The sequence below is a fragment of the Heterocephalus glaber genome, unplaced genomic scaffold, assembly GCF_053883595.1.
Source record: "Heterocephalus glaber isolate CG9 unplaced genomic scaffold, H.glaber_assembly_v1.0 deba00001600, whole genome shotgun sequence".
In the NCBI taxonomy this organism is placed as follows: Eukaryota; Metazoa; Chordata; class Mammalia; order Rodentia; family Bathyergidae; genus Heterocephalus; species Heterocephalus glaber.
In genome coordinates, this window is record NW_028258372.1 from 39193078 (window position 1) to 39208251 (window position 15174).

The 15174-nt window shown below is 43.0% G+C and overlaps 1 protein-coding gene and 1 pseudogene across 5 annotated transcripts; both read right to left on the reverse strand.

The window, feature by feature from the left end:
- Positions 1-2424: 2424 nt before the first annotated feature.
- On the reverse strand, positions 2425-7305 carry LOC101711491 (alpha-1,3-mannosyl-glycoprotein 4-beta-N-acetylglucosaminyltransferase-like protein MGAT4E). Of its 5 annotated transcripts, none has more exons than XM_087193909.1 (4): positions 6377-7305; positions 5647-5805; positions 4727-4877; positions 2425-3903 (listed from the first exon to the last, which is right to left on the reverse strand). In XM_087193909.1, exons 3-4 carry the CDS (start codon positions 4817-4819, stop codon positions 2797-2799), a joined length of 1200 nt encoding a protein of 399 aa, XP_087050035.1. In that variant the 5' UTR covers positions 4820-4877; positions 5647-5805; positions 6377-7305; the 3' UTR covers positions 2425-2796. The 5 variants fall into 5 exon arrangements, with proteins under 5 accessions (XP_087050035.1, XP_087050036.1, XP_087050033.1 ...); XM_087193907.1 differs by having other exon boundaries at positions 2427-3935; XM_087193910.1 differs by lacking the exon at positions 5647-5805 and having other exon boundaries at positions 2426-3908.
- A 5125-nt stretch (positions 7306-12430) lies between these two features.
- LOC101707907 (succinate--CoA ligase [ADP/GDP-forming] subunit alpha, mitochondrial pseudogene) lies at positions 12431-13583 on the reverse strand (annotated as a pseudogene).
- Positions 13584-15174: the final 1591 nt, after the last annotated feature.

Genomic DNA, 15174 nt, shown 5'->3' on the forward strand with positions numbered 1-15174 from the left:
CTGCTAGCTGACTATGCCCCACTGAATTTTTTTTTCCTTTCATTTTATTGGCCAACCTAAATTGCAAGGGATATGGAAATTTTTTCTTAAATTTGAATTTTCCAGCTGGACATGATGGCACATGCCTATAATCCTGGTGTTTCAGAGACTGAGGCAGGAAGATTGCCTGGAGTTAGAGGCCAGTCTGAATTAGATAGCATGACTTTGTTTTAAACAAACAAAATACCCTTTTTACTATATTTTAATTGCTTTTTGAGATGGATTCTTATTAAGACACCCAGATTGGCCCTAAATTCTCATTCCTTCTGCCTCAGCCTCCTGAGTAGCTAGGTTTACAGATACACACCAGCTTTATCCTTTTTGAGATGTGCACGTGGTCTTGTATGACATTATTCTGTTTCTAATAAAATAAGAGAATAAATATTGTAATAAAAAGGTAATGGTTGTACAAAAATATCATTTGCCATAAATATAATAGTTTGTCATATTTTTGACTTAGGAAAAATGTAAAAAAAATAGACACGACAAAAACCTTATTTGTGTTTTTATTGAAGGTCATCAATTTTATTCATCAACTTAGAATTAACATTTTGTCATATTTCAATTACTGTTTTTTTCTGTTAAATCCCTTGCCAATGTCATCCATGTTTGGTTCACCTTATTCATATTGTCTTTGTACCCAACATTAAGTATGCACCCAAATATTTACTGAACAGATAAAAAAGAAATGGAGAAATGTGTGATCTTAACTTCTTATTTTCCAATGGAAATAGAAAGATTTATGCTTTAAGAAACATATTGCTTGTTCCCTTAAAATGTCACAGTTGCTGGATTAGCTATTATTACCTTTTAAAGGAACATATGGAGCATTTCAGTGCTATGAAAGTAGAGTATCCTCTCCTTAGGAAAAAGGCACATATAAGCCAGTACCAAATTTTGCACACAATTATAGAATATTTGTAGATATTTAAAACAGTCATTCTTGAATGGCACCCAACTCAGCATACTCTGCTTCAGCAAGGTCTCAACTTTGCCACAGTGGAAGTTTGGGTCTATTGACGATATGAACCAAAGTCAGTTCTTCCACGACCATGGTTCTGGCAAGGCTGCGGCCAACTCTAGAGGGAGTATTAACTCCATCAAGGCCCTAGGGTGAAGGACCTGTGTGTAGACAAAACCCAAGGCAGCTCACGGTGACTCCTCTCTAGTGCTTGGAAGTCCAGAAAGATACTGCTTGTCTCTGCCCCTCATTAGAAGGTGTCATTTTTCTTACATAGTCTAGAAAACTCAGAATTAGGGTGACCATGTTATGGTTCATATCTAGATGTCTCCCCAAAGCCTCATGAACTCATAGGTGGGGATTTGGGGAGGGGATTGAATTAGGGGGGCGTGATATTCATCAGTGGATAAGTAAAGTCATCAATTTTGTTCATCGATTTAGAGTTAACATTTATTTAATTTTTTTTTTTTTTGTACTGGGGATTGAACTCGGGTCCTTGAGCTTTTGAGGCAGGCAGTGGAACCAATGAGCTAAATGCCCAGCCCCAAGAGTTAATGTTTATGTTACATTTCAGTTACTGATTTTTACTGTTAAATCTTTTGCCAGTGTCATCCATGTTTGGTTCAGCTTACTCATATTGTCTTTTTTTTTTTGGTACCGGAGATTGAACTCGGGACCTTGCGCTTGCAAGGCAGGCACCGTAACCACTGAGCTAAATCCCCAGCCCTCATATTGTCTTTAACAGCACCCAACATTAAGTATGCAACCAAATATTTGCTGAATAGATAAAAAAAAAGAAACAAAAAAAATGTGTGATCCTAACTCCACTGATGAGTTTATAGCTAAATGTGATGTTGGGAGGTGAAGCCTGGTGGGTCACAGGAAATGTGGCTTGGAAGGGTCTATCACCCTCCTTCTCTGATCTCTGCTTCCCGCATCCATGCCATGAACTGTTTCTTCTCTGCAATCCCCCTGTGCCATGCCACCCTGCCTTTGGAGCCAGCTGACTATGGTCTGAAACCTTTACAAACTATTAGCTAAAATGGACCTTTCTTCCTTAGAGTTGTTGTGTTGGGTACTATGTCTTAGTGACAAGAAGTAACTAAGGTGCCATACATATTATCCTGCCCAGGATATTCCTTGTTTACATCTTTTGTGTAGGTTTTTGTTTTATTTATTTTTTTTGTCAGGGTCTTGCTAGGTTTCCCTGGCTAGCCTTGAATTTGTGATGATCATGGCTTGGTCTCCCAAGTAGCTGGGATTACAGGCATATAACACCACACCAGGATTTCTAGTGTAGTATTGTTTTCTTTTCCTTTTTTGGGGGACTTGAACCCCAGGTCTTCACAGTGAGCTATAATCCCCAGTCTTTTAAAAAATTTTCTGTCTTTTGAAACAGGATTTTGCTAAGATGCTAATTGTCCAGGCAAGGCTTGAATTTGTGATGTTCCTGCCTCAGAGTGCTAGGACCACAGGCATGTGCCACCATGCTGGGCTTTGCTTTTTGGAAACAGGGTTTCCCTGTATAGTGGAGGCTGGCCTTGACCTCATTATGGAGCCAAAGCTGGCTTTGAACTCTTGATCCTCCCACCTCAGCCTCTGGATTTCTGGGACTACAGGTGTGAACAATAGGGCTTCTAGTGTACTTGTTAAAAAACACTGCCTTTCATTTGCCAAAGAGTCCAAGTTTAGAGTAGTGATTGCATGAACACCCAACTCAGTAGGAGCAGCACTTCAGCAGCTTCTAGATTTATTCATCCATCCTTAAACCATTTCCAAACCCAGTCCTACCCGAATCATTGTGCCCACTCATACTCCTCTTTCTCAGGCTCTGCCCAGACTTTGATTTCCCTGATCAGGAGCCAAGAGTTTTGAGATGCTAATACCAGCAGTTTTATACAGCTCAGCTCCTGCACAGAATCTTCTTCATAGATCACCCTCTGGTCCAAATTCCCTGCCACCAGTGGCCCCAGAAGGGTGTAGTGAGCACAGTCTTTGTGATTCTGCAGGTGGTCATAGCCCGGCAGTACTTGCCCCTGCTCCAGTCGGTACAGCCCTTTGATTTTAGAGCCTGTGTGCACCAAGATGCGGGTGACTTTTTGCAGTCTATCTAGAACCACTGTCATGTAGTTGCCTTTGAGAGGATCCAAGGTGGCAAAGCTGTCCTCGCTCAGGACATAGGCATATTGTGGGAGGTCTGTCTTGGACGTCATGTCCGTGAAGACAACAGCAGCAGGGTTGTCTGATTCACCAAAGTCCTCAACCTCCTCTGCAGGAAAGCAGGCAGCCTCAGACTCAGGATAATTGCCCATGTGGAAGAACATGGGGGTACCGAAATGAATTGGGACATTTTGAGCAGAGAAAAGAGGGAGTTCAGAGAGAAACAGGTGAGTGGGAGTGTACTTGGGGAAGAGGAGGAAAAAGGAAGTCAGGCGGGTGAGGTCACTTGTGTGGAAAACTTTCCCAGAGAATCTCAGGCTGGAGAACTCTAGCATCACCCAAGGGAGCTCCTTCCAGGCTAATACTGCCCAGTAGATGGCAGACACGAATCTGGGGGCACAACGGACATTGTCCTCCATCAACAGGAAGTACTCGGAGAGGTTGCTGTCAAAGTGCATGAGGAGGGCATAATCTAACTTCTGCCTGGAATAAAGCGATTGGCAGGGCCAGGAGTGGTTCACGTTCCTCAGAGGGGAGCCACCGAGAAGACCATGGACCACGAGCAGCTTCTGGGCCTTGATGTGTGGTGCGAAGAGCTCTGAGATATTGGCGACTGTCTGTGTGAGCCACGCAGAGTCAGGGTCTGACAGGTGGACCAGCACCACGATGCACTCCAGGTCATGTGTGGAGGAAGCTTGGAACAGGGACTGGAGGGTTGCCAGGAGGTAGGTTCCATGGGGACGCTGCACTGAGGAGATCCCCACCGTTAGTAGCTCTGGGGGAGACAAGGACCTTAGTGCCTCAGGACGGTGGAGAGGTCCTAGGACTCTCCTCCCAGGCCTCCCCTTCCTGCAGCCCCTGTGACAAATGCGCACGTCTTTTCCCTGGGAGCGAAGGGCCCAGGTGAGAGGTCTGGATGTGATCAGAAGAGGTTGAAAGGGTGTAGGGGAAGCTCTAGAGTTCAGGCTACCCTGACGGGGAAGGGAGGCCACCACATACCAAGGCAGGTGAGCTGGCTTGGCAAAACATCTTAGCCTGGTTGGACATTCAGAGTTATCTCAGGCCCATGGACCTCCCTGAACAGGATGAACAGGTCTAGGCCCGAGGAACTGGTAGTCCAGGGCCAGTCTGCCACTGAGCTACATTCCCAGCCACTTTTATTTTTAATGAGAAGGGGTCTCACTAAGTTGCCCAGTGTGGGCTCCAAGCTGTGATCCTCCTTTCTCAGCCTCTTTAAGTGCTGGGTTATAGGCATGAACCAATCCCTCGCCCCCCCAAGCTGCCCAGGCTCTCCCTGCCTCCCTCTCCCTGGGCCCACCCTGAATGAGCTTCTGCCTGGGAGGCTCCTCCACAGGTCCCTGTGACCTTCCCCCTGCCAGCTGCAGGACTTGGCCAGGTGGGAGGACAATGTGCTCAGCACTGCCCCCTGCACCTGTCCCCAGACAGCCCTGGATCAGCTGCTCTCCTGTCCTCACCAGCTGCCAGCTCGGCCCAGGCTTTTGATGCTTCCTCCTAAAACACCCTGCCTCAGCTTCCCCTGGCCCGGCTGCCCTCCTGCACACTCACTCTTCTCCCTGGGTGGGGTTCCAGCCAGGAGGGTGTAGTTGGCGTGTCGCAGCAGAGGGGACATTTTCTGTATCTCCTTGAAGGTTCCTGCATGGTTCTTGATTTCAGAGTTGGTTTGATCCTGGATTATCTGCAGGGTTATGTCTTTTTCCTTTGGAGGACAAGATGGACATGTGTCAGCCCTGAAGTTGATCCTCAGGGCCCCTTGAGAAAAGTGAAGGGCAGATTCCCCTTTAGGACAGTCTGGGAGAGCCCCAGATCCAGGGACCAGAGAGCCACGTGTAAGGCTCAGCTAACTGCTCTCCCACCTTGTCCAGATTCCCTGGGCTTTGCAACAGAAGCCATCGTCCTGAATGGGCAGTGGCTCCCCACGGCTGGCTGCAATGTCTTTTGGGAGCTGCTAGGCTCAGGCTGGGTAAGGATTTGCCTGCCCTGCTCTGCTGCACCCCTCACCCCATTTCTCTACCATGGTCAGGCTGGCAAACATGGTCTAACTTGGCTTAGGCCTTCACTGGGTCCCGGGAGATGCTGAAAACCGAGTCCAATTGTGTCCGAAGGGAATTTGCATACATTGCCTCCATCTGAGTCCCAGCTTTGCCCCCACCCAAGTCTGCACCGCCTCCCAACCCACCCTGGGCTTTGTTCTGCCTGTTCTGTGGCATTTTAGAAAACAGGTAGATTCTAAAGCGTCAGCTCATCCCATGTGCTCCTTGGTTTTCTCACATGCAGATGTTTACACTGGGCAAGTTACTTCAGTCCCTTCATGTGAGAAGAATAGCATCTCCACAGCAGACTCTGGCGAGGGAAATGGCACCTGCCAGGCTGTCCTCAGCTTGGTAGGCCTGCCAAAGGTAGCTATGTGTCACTCTCTCCCCACTTAGGATGCCTGCTCCTCTTCCCTGGCCCTAGTCACAACTTACTCATCTATCAAAGCTGGTTCAGAGTTTTATCTCTCTTCTGACATTCTCCAGATTCTTCAAGGGCTCTCTTAGAACTCCTTTGATGGGACTGGGATGTTTCACATAATTGTGTAAATTCCTCTTCTACTGCCAGGGCTGACAATGGTGCAGCCTTCATGTCTAGTATTTACCAATAATACACTGTAGTCAACAAGCTGTTCTGTATTTTCTTGAAGGGAGAATCCCATGGTGACCAAGGATGCAGCAAACATATATCTCCATAGGTAATAACACATGGTGTTGGAGCAGGGTCAGTTCTACAAAGAAGTGTAGCTCTAGGCACTACTCAGAGCACAGGAGCGTCTTACTCCTTAGAAATCTGCCACTTCCTGTCCCCTATCTGTCTTCCGGGATACCACTACCTAATTATTGCCTTAAACGTTTCCCTGCCAAATCTCCTCTTCTTCCTACTTGTAACCATCTAAAGGACAAAGGTCAAGGGATTTGATTCTGTTCGGCTATTCTGTTCAGGCAGGGTGTTTTCCCCTTTCCTCCTTGGGTTAAAATTGGAGAAGCTTCTTTCATTTATCTACTCTTAGAGACCTAACCAGAGAAGGTCTGTTGCCAGAAAGAGGGATTTGAGGCCTAGATATTGATTGTATTTTCCCCCAAATTTCAAACTCAAGCCAAAGTGTCCCCATGGGTTTTATTGATCAATAAATTTAACCTTGTCTTTCAACTCCACACTTACTTTTGTACCTGATCCTTTCCAGGATTATGTTAGACAGATGTTTGAGGTTGTGAATCAGATCAGAAGGGCCAAGGGAAAAGCTTATTGTTAAAACTGCCCCATGCTAAGCCGGTAGGAAGATGGAAACCTGAAAATGACCAGAAATTTCTCATCATGTTCCTGTCTTCACCATGTTTGCTATATTCATTGAAGTCTTCCTGCCTAACAGACACTGTGGCTTCAGGGTTTATCAGAGAGCAAGAATTTCTCTGAAAGGAAGAGAAAAAGCTTTAGTGCTGAAGGCTGGGCTCCCAGACTGGTCCCTCTGGGTCAGCCCTCCCAGGAGACCCCGCCTGACAACCATTGTTCAGCGTGAATGGGCTGCCCCCTGCCCTGGTCTGACATCAAGCACCTGTTTCTGGGTGAGATGGGGTCATAGTTTCAACACCAGCGTTCCAGTCTTCTGACTTGAAATTTGGAAATTACTTGTCAGAATCAAATCCACATGGTGGATTCTGAGCTACCCCTTCCTCTATGAGAAGACTCCCTGGATGGATCATTGCTGCCCCCTCCCAGGGTTGGTGCTACACTGTGCTGCCCGGTGGGTCCCTCAGTCCCTGTCCTCAAGGCTCCATTTGTCTCTTGGACCTAGATCTGCCCAGGGGGGCTCACAAGTTTCTCTTTTTTTCTCTTCATCTCTTCTTATTCATTACCGAGGATGTATTTCCAGTCTTTCTCCAACACTTAGAATTTTACTTATAATCGTGCTATTTTGACAAAGCCATGTATTTTAAAGCTTTAAGCTTCTACAAGGGCATAACTTCTTCGAACTCTCTTCCACTGTTTGAATCCTTTTTCGAGTCCCCCCACCTCTGAACTTTTTCTTGTTTTTGCTCCTTTACATAATCTCTCTTGGTTGTTATTTTTCCCCCTTCCCCTGCCCTCCCTTCAACCCCTCCATCCCTCCCTATTTACAAAGACTTTATTTCCAGTTTTTCATTTTCTCATATTAGTTCCATTCCCTTCTTTCCTTTCCCCTACCCCTCCCACTTCCCCCTCTCCTTTGCCCCTTTTCTTCCTATTTTACATTATCTATTGTAGCTTTTAGTCCTTATTTACACTTTCAGTTTCTCACACTAGAGAAACTATTCGGTATTTACTCATGTGTGTCCTATTTATTTCACTTAAGAGTAGCACCTCAATGTGCATCCATTTAGCTATAAATGCCTCTAGTTTCTCTTTTTTATGGCTGAGTAGTATTCCATTTTAGAAAAAAAACACATCTTCTTTATCCAGTCTCCAGTTGATGGGCACTTGGGCTGTTTCCAAGCTTTAGCTATTACAAACTGTGCTGCTATAAACATGGGTGCACATATATCACTGTGGTATGATTCTTTTAATTCTTTTGGGAAGATACCCAGCAGGGGAATAGCTGGGTCAAATGAGACTTCCAGTCCTAGTTCTTTGAGGTATCTCTATACTGATTTCCACAGTGGTTGCACCAGTCTACACTCCCACCAGCAGTGGAGCAGTCCTAACTTTTTCTTCTAGGAACCAACCAACCAACTCTTAACAATATTAAGATTTATATTAAAGCTAAAATAGAGAAGATCAAGAACAATTTTTTTTGTACAAAACTTGAAAAAAACCCCAATTTTTTATAATAAAAAGTTATATATGTTTGGTAAAATTCAACTTATTTTTTCTTTTATGGTCAGTGATAGTTTGTCTTAAAAATTCAGGTACTATGAAGATTGAAAAGATATTCTCTTATGTTGCCTTTAGAAGCCTTTTTTTTTTGGTACGGGGAATCGAACTCGTGACCTTGCACTTGTGCGCGGCAGTTGCCGGAACCACTGAGCTAAATCCCCAGCCCACCTTTAGAAGCTTTATAGTGTTAGTTTTTTACCTCTAGATTTATGATTCATCTCAAATTAATATTTGAATGAAATAATCAAATTAATATTAGAGGGCTGGGGATTTAGCTCAGTGGTTCCGCTGCCTGCTTCGCAAGCGAAAGGACCTGAGTTCGATCCCCGGTACCAAAAACAAACAGAAGACTGTCAAATTAATATTAGAATGAGGTAGGGGTTGAGGTTCCTTTTTCTTACTGACACCCAGTTGTTTAGCACCATTTGTGGAAAGCGCTTTTCTTTACTTTGTGAACGGCACTGGCACTTTGGGACAGTCAATGAATGTGTACGTTTGTGGTTACTTTTACTGCTCTTAGTGTCACCAATCTACTAGACTTTCTTTAACATACACATAACGTTTATTTTCCCTCCATTCTCAAGGTTGTAATAATGGCTCCTGTACATTCTTCTTATAATTATTAGAATTAATTTTTATGTAGAAGGTGCTTTTGGCTTCTTGTATTTTTATTTTTCCTGTGTAGATGACCATGCATTCTTGCACTGTTTATTAAAATAAACATTCTTTCTCCATTCTTCTGTAGCACCATCTCTAAGGAAGGTCTCTATATATCCCTATTTCTTAGGATTATTTTTACACATATGCTTACACTATAATATTTTTATTAGAATAGGTTCTTGTCAGTTCTTTTTTTGGGTTTTCTTGTTGTTGTTTTGTTTTTTGAGACAGGGTCTCAATCTGTAGTTCAGACTGGCCTTGAACTCGCTATGTTACCTAGGGTGACCTCGAACTTGCAGCAATCCTCCTGCCTCAGCCTCCTGAGTGCTGGGATTACTTTTTAAAAGTCAGCTTTATTGAAATATAATTTGTAAGCAATTTTAACTGTCACTGATTTTTTTCTTTTTTGGTACTGGACCCAAGTAGTGCTAAACTGCATCCCCAGCGCCGCCCCCCCCCTTTAATTTTGAGATAGTGTCTTGCTAAGTTGCCCAAGCTTGCCTCAAACTTGTTACCCTTCTGTGTCAGAGTCCTGAGCATCTGGGATTGCAGGTGTGCAGCATTGTGATGGGCCAGTCATGGAATTTTGAGAAATACATGTAGTTCTATGACCACCACTACTACCTCGATCAAGATATAGAACAATTCCATCACTAAAAAGATTGTTTGTGGCCCGTTAGAGTCAACCTCGCCTTCTCCTTACGTCTTGTCTCAGGAAACCACTGTTATTCTTTCTATCACTATAGTTTGCCTTTTCTAGAATTTAATAAAGAGAAAATCCTACAGCTTCTATCTTTTCACTTAGTATAATGTTTTTAATGCTCATCCATGTTGTTGGATGTATCAGCACTTCATTTTTTCATTACTGAATAGTATTCTACTGTCAATCTACACAATTTGTTCATCTATTCAAGAGTTGGGATGAACATTTGCTATAATGAACAAAGCTGCAATGAAAACTTATGTGCAGATCTTTGTATACCATATGCTTTCATTTATCTTGGGAAAAATCTCATAGAGTGGAATGGCTGGCTTATGTGCTAGGGGAAGATTTATCTTTATAAGAAACTACCAAGTTTTCAAAGTGGTTGTGCCATTTTGTGTTTCCATTAGCAACACATGAGAATTCAGTTCACGTATCTCCTTGGCACCCTTGGTTTTGTCAACCTTCTGAGTTTTAGCCCTTCTGGTAGACAGGTTCTGGTATCTCATTGTGGGTTTTTTCTTTTGTAAATTGAGTTATAGCTTATATACCTTGTAGTAAAGTAATATATTTCAGTGTAGAGTATTGTGAGCTTTGACAAACACATACAATCATGAAATCACATCCCAAATCCAGGCACAGGACAGTCCATCGTCCCCAAACCACCTCTGCCTGGCAGTCAGTCTTTTCCCTCACCTCCAGGCTCTCCTAACTATTGACCTATTTCCCGTCTCCACAGTGGTGTTTTTCCAGAATGTCATATGTAGCCTTCTGTGTCTGAGTTTTTTTCCGTTAGCACACTGTGTTTGAGATTTATCTACGGTTTTGTATATATCAGTAGCTTGTTCCTTTTATTGATTATTAACATTTCTTTGTACAGATGGACCACAGCTTCTTTATCCAGTTACAATTTGATGGATATTTGGGTTGTTTTAAGGTTTGAGTAATTAGAAATAAAACCATTCCTTTCAGATTGTTGTGTGAACAAATGTTCATGTCTCTCAGATACACAAGAATATTTTTGGGTCATATGGTAAAGCTATTTACTGTAAAAGAAATTGCTAAACTTTTTTTTTGTTTTAAAGTAGGTGTACCACTTTGAATTCCTATCAGGAATGTATGAGATCCAGTTGCTCCTCAGTACTGGGCATTATCAGGGTGATTTTGTGTTTTAAATTTTAGTTCTAATAGTTATATGATAATGTTTTATTGTGTTTCTAATTTGCAGTTTCATAGTGGTTAACAATGGCTAATGTGTTGACTTTTTTCTCTAAAAACTAAGGGGTTTTTTGCAGTGTTGAGATCATACCAAAGGCCTCATACATGCTATCCAAGTACTCTACCCCTGAATTACACACTCAGTCCTAAATAAGCTCTGAAAGCTGTAATCTTATTTTAAAGATTGCTTTAGATGGGCTGGGGATTTAGCTCTGTGGCTTGGCGTCTGCTGCACAGGTGCGAGGACCTGAGTTCGATCCCTGGTACCAATGCAAAAAAAAGAAAGAGATTGCTTTAGTTGCATCTCACAAATTTAGGTATATTATATGTTTACTATGATTCAGTTCAAATATTTTCTAATTTCCTTTGTACTTTCTTTTTCGGATGCATGACCTATTTAGATTTATTTGATTTCCAAATATTTGGGGATTTTTAGATATATAGCTATTGATTTATGATTTTATTTATTTTTAATCAGAGAGCATATTCTGTAGGATAATTCCTTGAAACCAGGATAACACTTCGATATCCTATGGAATTATTACAAAGTATTTGTCAAAAACTTTTCACTTTTCTTTGCTTTTTTGCTTCCCACCTCATCCTAGCCTTGACTGATGACTCCTTGGACCCAAAGCAAATCTGTTTCTGTGGCTCATCTGTCAGGCTTTTTGTCACCCCCTGGCTTCCTCCATTCCTGCCTGGGCTTGGTCCTCATCCTGCCTGTACAGTCCCTGGCCTGAGTCTCGGTCCCAGTGCCCATCATGGGAATTAACTTATTTTTCTTATAAACCTACAGAACACAAGGGATTGCAGTGGGATTAATAGACCCCTGGTGGCTAAATTCTATTTTACCCAGCAAGAATCTGAGTGAAGCAAGATACATAGAGCTGGGATGGTACTGGCTCTCAGAGGCTGGGTGACAGTGATGAGAATAGAGTATATTTCCCTCTGTCCATGGATTTGGCCAGCCTTGCTCTTTCTATTTCTCCTTATGCTTCTGGGAATATCTGACGGCTTTATAGTACCATCTCTCACCTCCATGTCCACATGCATGTAAGCCTTCCACACACTGGCTCCGCACACTTATATATATATCCACTTACACACACAACACACTACTCCCCTGATATGCTTCCTCACTTACCTCCTACCTGAATATCCCATGTATACATATACACTCCCATATAGATAGATATCTGCTTGAAAGACTATTTATACAAATGTCTCTCACCCACTTTTGCATCTGAGTTTGTAACAAGGACTTAGAGACTGCCTTTGCTAAAAAGCACTGATTCTTTACTTGAGCCTTCAGATGCCCCAGCCATTCTGGGTATCTTCCCTGAGGTTTCTCAGATGCCCCACGGTCTAGCAACTAAAGAGTTAAAACCTGTCATGGCAGGGGAATTCTGGAACTCTGCCTGCCTCTCAGAGGCAGAGCCTGTTGTGATTGGAGGATGTTTGTTTCATCTAGATTATTAAACACTTTGAGCACCACTGATGATATAATGTAGAAAAAAATGAAGTCAAGGATAGTATTTATTGAGCAACTCATGCCTCAGACATTGTGATAGTGATGGAAAATCACTTGCTAATGTATTTATATTGAGTCCTCACAAATGGCATTGAACGTGTTTATTATTGCCTCCAGATTAAAGATGAGAAATTGATGTTTAGGAGAAATAAAGGCAAGAAACATTTCTTTCTTTTTTTTTCTTCAAGTCAGATGGCAGATTTATTGTCTGTCTTTGTTATACAGCAGGTGAAAATATCTCAATTTGGTACATTCCAAGTCTCATTTTTGTTTCCTGTTATACTGAAAGCCCAGTGTCAGGCACACGAGTTGAAAATCAGTGGACAAGGAAGCAAAGTGCTGTTGGTTCCCTTGTCTATTGTGATTCATTCCACAGGTGTGGGGACTGCTTTGTTCTTTCAGAGTATCTTCCTCTTTTCAAATTCCTTGTAGATGGTGGTTCCCAGCAGGGACATGTGCAGGGGACATGCTGACCACTACTCCCGCACTCTGAAGGACAGCGATCTTCTCTTTAGTTCCACCTTTTCCTCCAGCAATAATTGCCCTGCATGACCCATTCTTCTGCCAGGAGGAGTGGTTAGACCAGCAATGAAGGACACTACAGGCTTGGCATTTGGACCTGAATTATGTTGCTTCAAAAATTCTGCAGCATTTTCTTCTGCATTGCCACCAATTTCACCAATCAATATGATGCCTTCTGTGGCTGAGTCACTCAAAAAGATTTCAAGGCTGTCAATAAAATTTGTTCCATTAAAAGGATCACCTCCAATGCCAACACACAAAGACTGTCCCTATCCAACTTGCACTGTTTGATGAACTGCTTCATACGTCAGGGTGCCCAATCTGGACACAATACCAACTCTTCCTTTCTTGTGAATATGGCCAGGCATGATGCCCATTTTGCATTCTCCAGGATTGATGACTCCAGGGAGATTCAGCCCAATTAACTTCGTCTTTCCCTGGCAGAGCAGTTTGTGCTTGACCCACACCATGTCCTGGTGTGAGATACCTTCCGTAATGCACACAACCAAGGGCATTTCTGCCTTAACAGCTTTATCGCTGGCCGCGGCAGCAAAAGGAGGAGGGACATAAATGACAGATGCAATTGCTCCAGTCTGTTCTTTGGCCTCCTTCACAGTATTAAAGACGAGTAAGCCCAAACATGTCTTGCTTCCTTTCCCTGGTGTCTTCCACCAACAAGTTTGGTGCCATATTCCAATGTCTGCTGGCTATGAAAGGTGCACTGCTTACCAGTGAATCCCTGGCAAATAATCTTCCTATTTTTATCAACATAAGATGTTTCTGAGAAGCTGCATAGGAACAATGTCGAATTCCATTCTGTTGCAGGAGGAAGGTGCGCTACAGAAGGCGGGTGCGACAAGGCTGCTGCTGCCAGAGACCATGGTTGAGGACTGCGGTCATCCCCCAATGGGAGAAACATTTCTTAAGGGCCTGCTGTTGCTAGATGATGCCCCACTCCTGCCTTTGGCTGTGTTCTTTTTGTTGCTTGTGTTACCAGACTCTATCTTTTATTTTATTTATTTGATTAGAGATAGAGTCTTGCTAAATTTTCAAACTTATGATCCTCTTGCCTCCGGAGATTACCCTTGTAGCCTTGGGATTACAAGGCTACACCACTGTGCCCAGCTTTCAATTCAAACTCTTGGGAAGACTTAGCTCAGCTACCTTGGGTATTCCAACTTTTTTAAAAATTTATTTTTTGTTACCTGGGATGGAACTCAGAACCTTGAGCTTGTGAGGCAGGTGTGGTGCCACTGAGCTAAATCCCTGGCCCTATTCCAACTTAATTTTTGCCTGTGTTCTTTGATCTTTGGCACATACAGCTCTCAGAATGGACAGGTCAGTAAAATGCAGTCCAAGATAAGGTGGGTGGGAACAATACAACAGGAGGAAAAAGAAAAGTTACTGAAAACAGGGCTGGGAGCACTGGAGTTGAGTACTCAACATTGCTCCTACACTGGATGTTAGAAAAGATCAGAAAGTGTCTGGAAAAGTTGCGTTGATTTTGGCCTCATTGTAGATATTTCAAGAGTATTGGGCTCTCTACAGTCAGTCTCAGCCCTCTCCCCACACAAATTGGGCCAGATATGTGGGAGGTATCTACAGACCTTGGCCTACATACCAGTAGGACAAGAAACTACCCTACCAATGCGGTCAGAGGCTTCAGGCTTATTAATATGGTCAAGAATAGCCTGTTATATTTCACAACCTCATAACCTGGAAGACCAAGAGTGGTTTGAGTTTTTCTGAATCAATCTATTCTCTCTCCCCAAGGACACATAGTGCCTAGTGGGTATCCATGACTATAATCCAAGCCAGCTGTCTGGGGCTCGACAACCTGCTAACTCTCTTTTAAAATAACTATTTCAGGGGCCAGGGATTTAGCTCAGTGGGTCTGGCACCTCACAAGCTCAAGGTCCTGAGTTCAATCCCCGGTACAAAAAAAAAAATAAAATAACTATTCCATGAACAAAAAAATTATTGCTTTTCTTTCTTTACTTGTTTAAAATGAGCTTTCCGGAATGATCCAGCTTTGGGCCAGACTTGTACCCATCTATTAGCTGACTATCTAAGGCCAGCAACTCTTCATCTGTGTGGTTATACACACCATGTGGTGCACAAGGGGAGTGATAGGGAACTAAAACCCAGCACTGAAAGCAATGCATTTGGCTTTTCAAACCAGGAGCCATCTATGTTAAGAGGGAATGCTTTTTCTAATTTGGACAAAGTGCAGTGAGAATAAGCTTACATCCACTAAGAATGACAAAATGTGATTAGATGTGCAAGAGACTGATTGAGAGAGGTAGCAAGATAGCTTTGAAGGCTGCAGTGCCAATTTGACATCTGTGGAATAAAGGAGGATTAAGTGGAATGTATGTTATATATCAATGCAGTTTTGAGAAAAGTTTAGACAGGCTGATGGGAAATCCTCAAGCCAAAATTGTCCTTTGGAAGGTTCCTGGTTTTTCTAGAAGG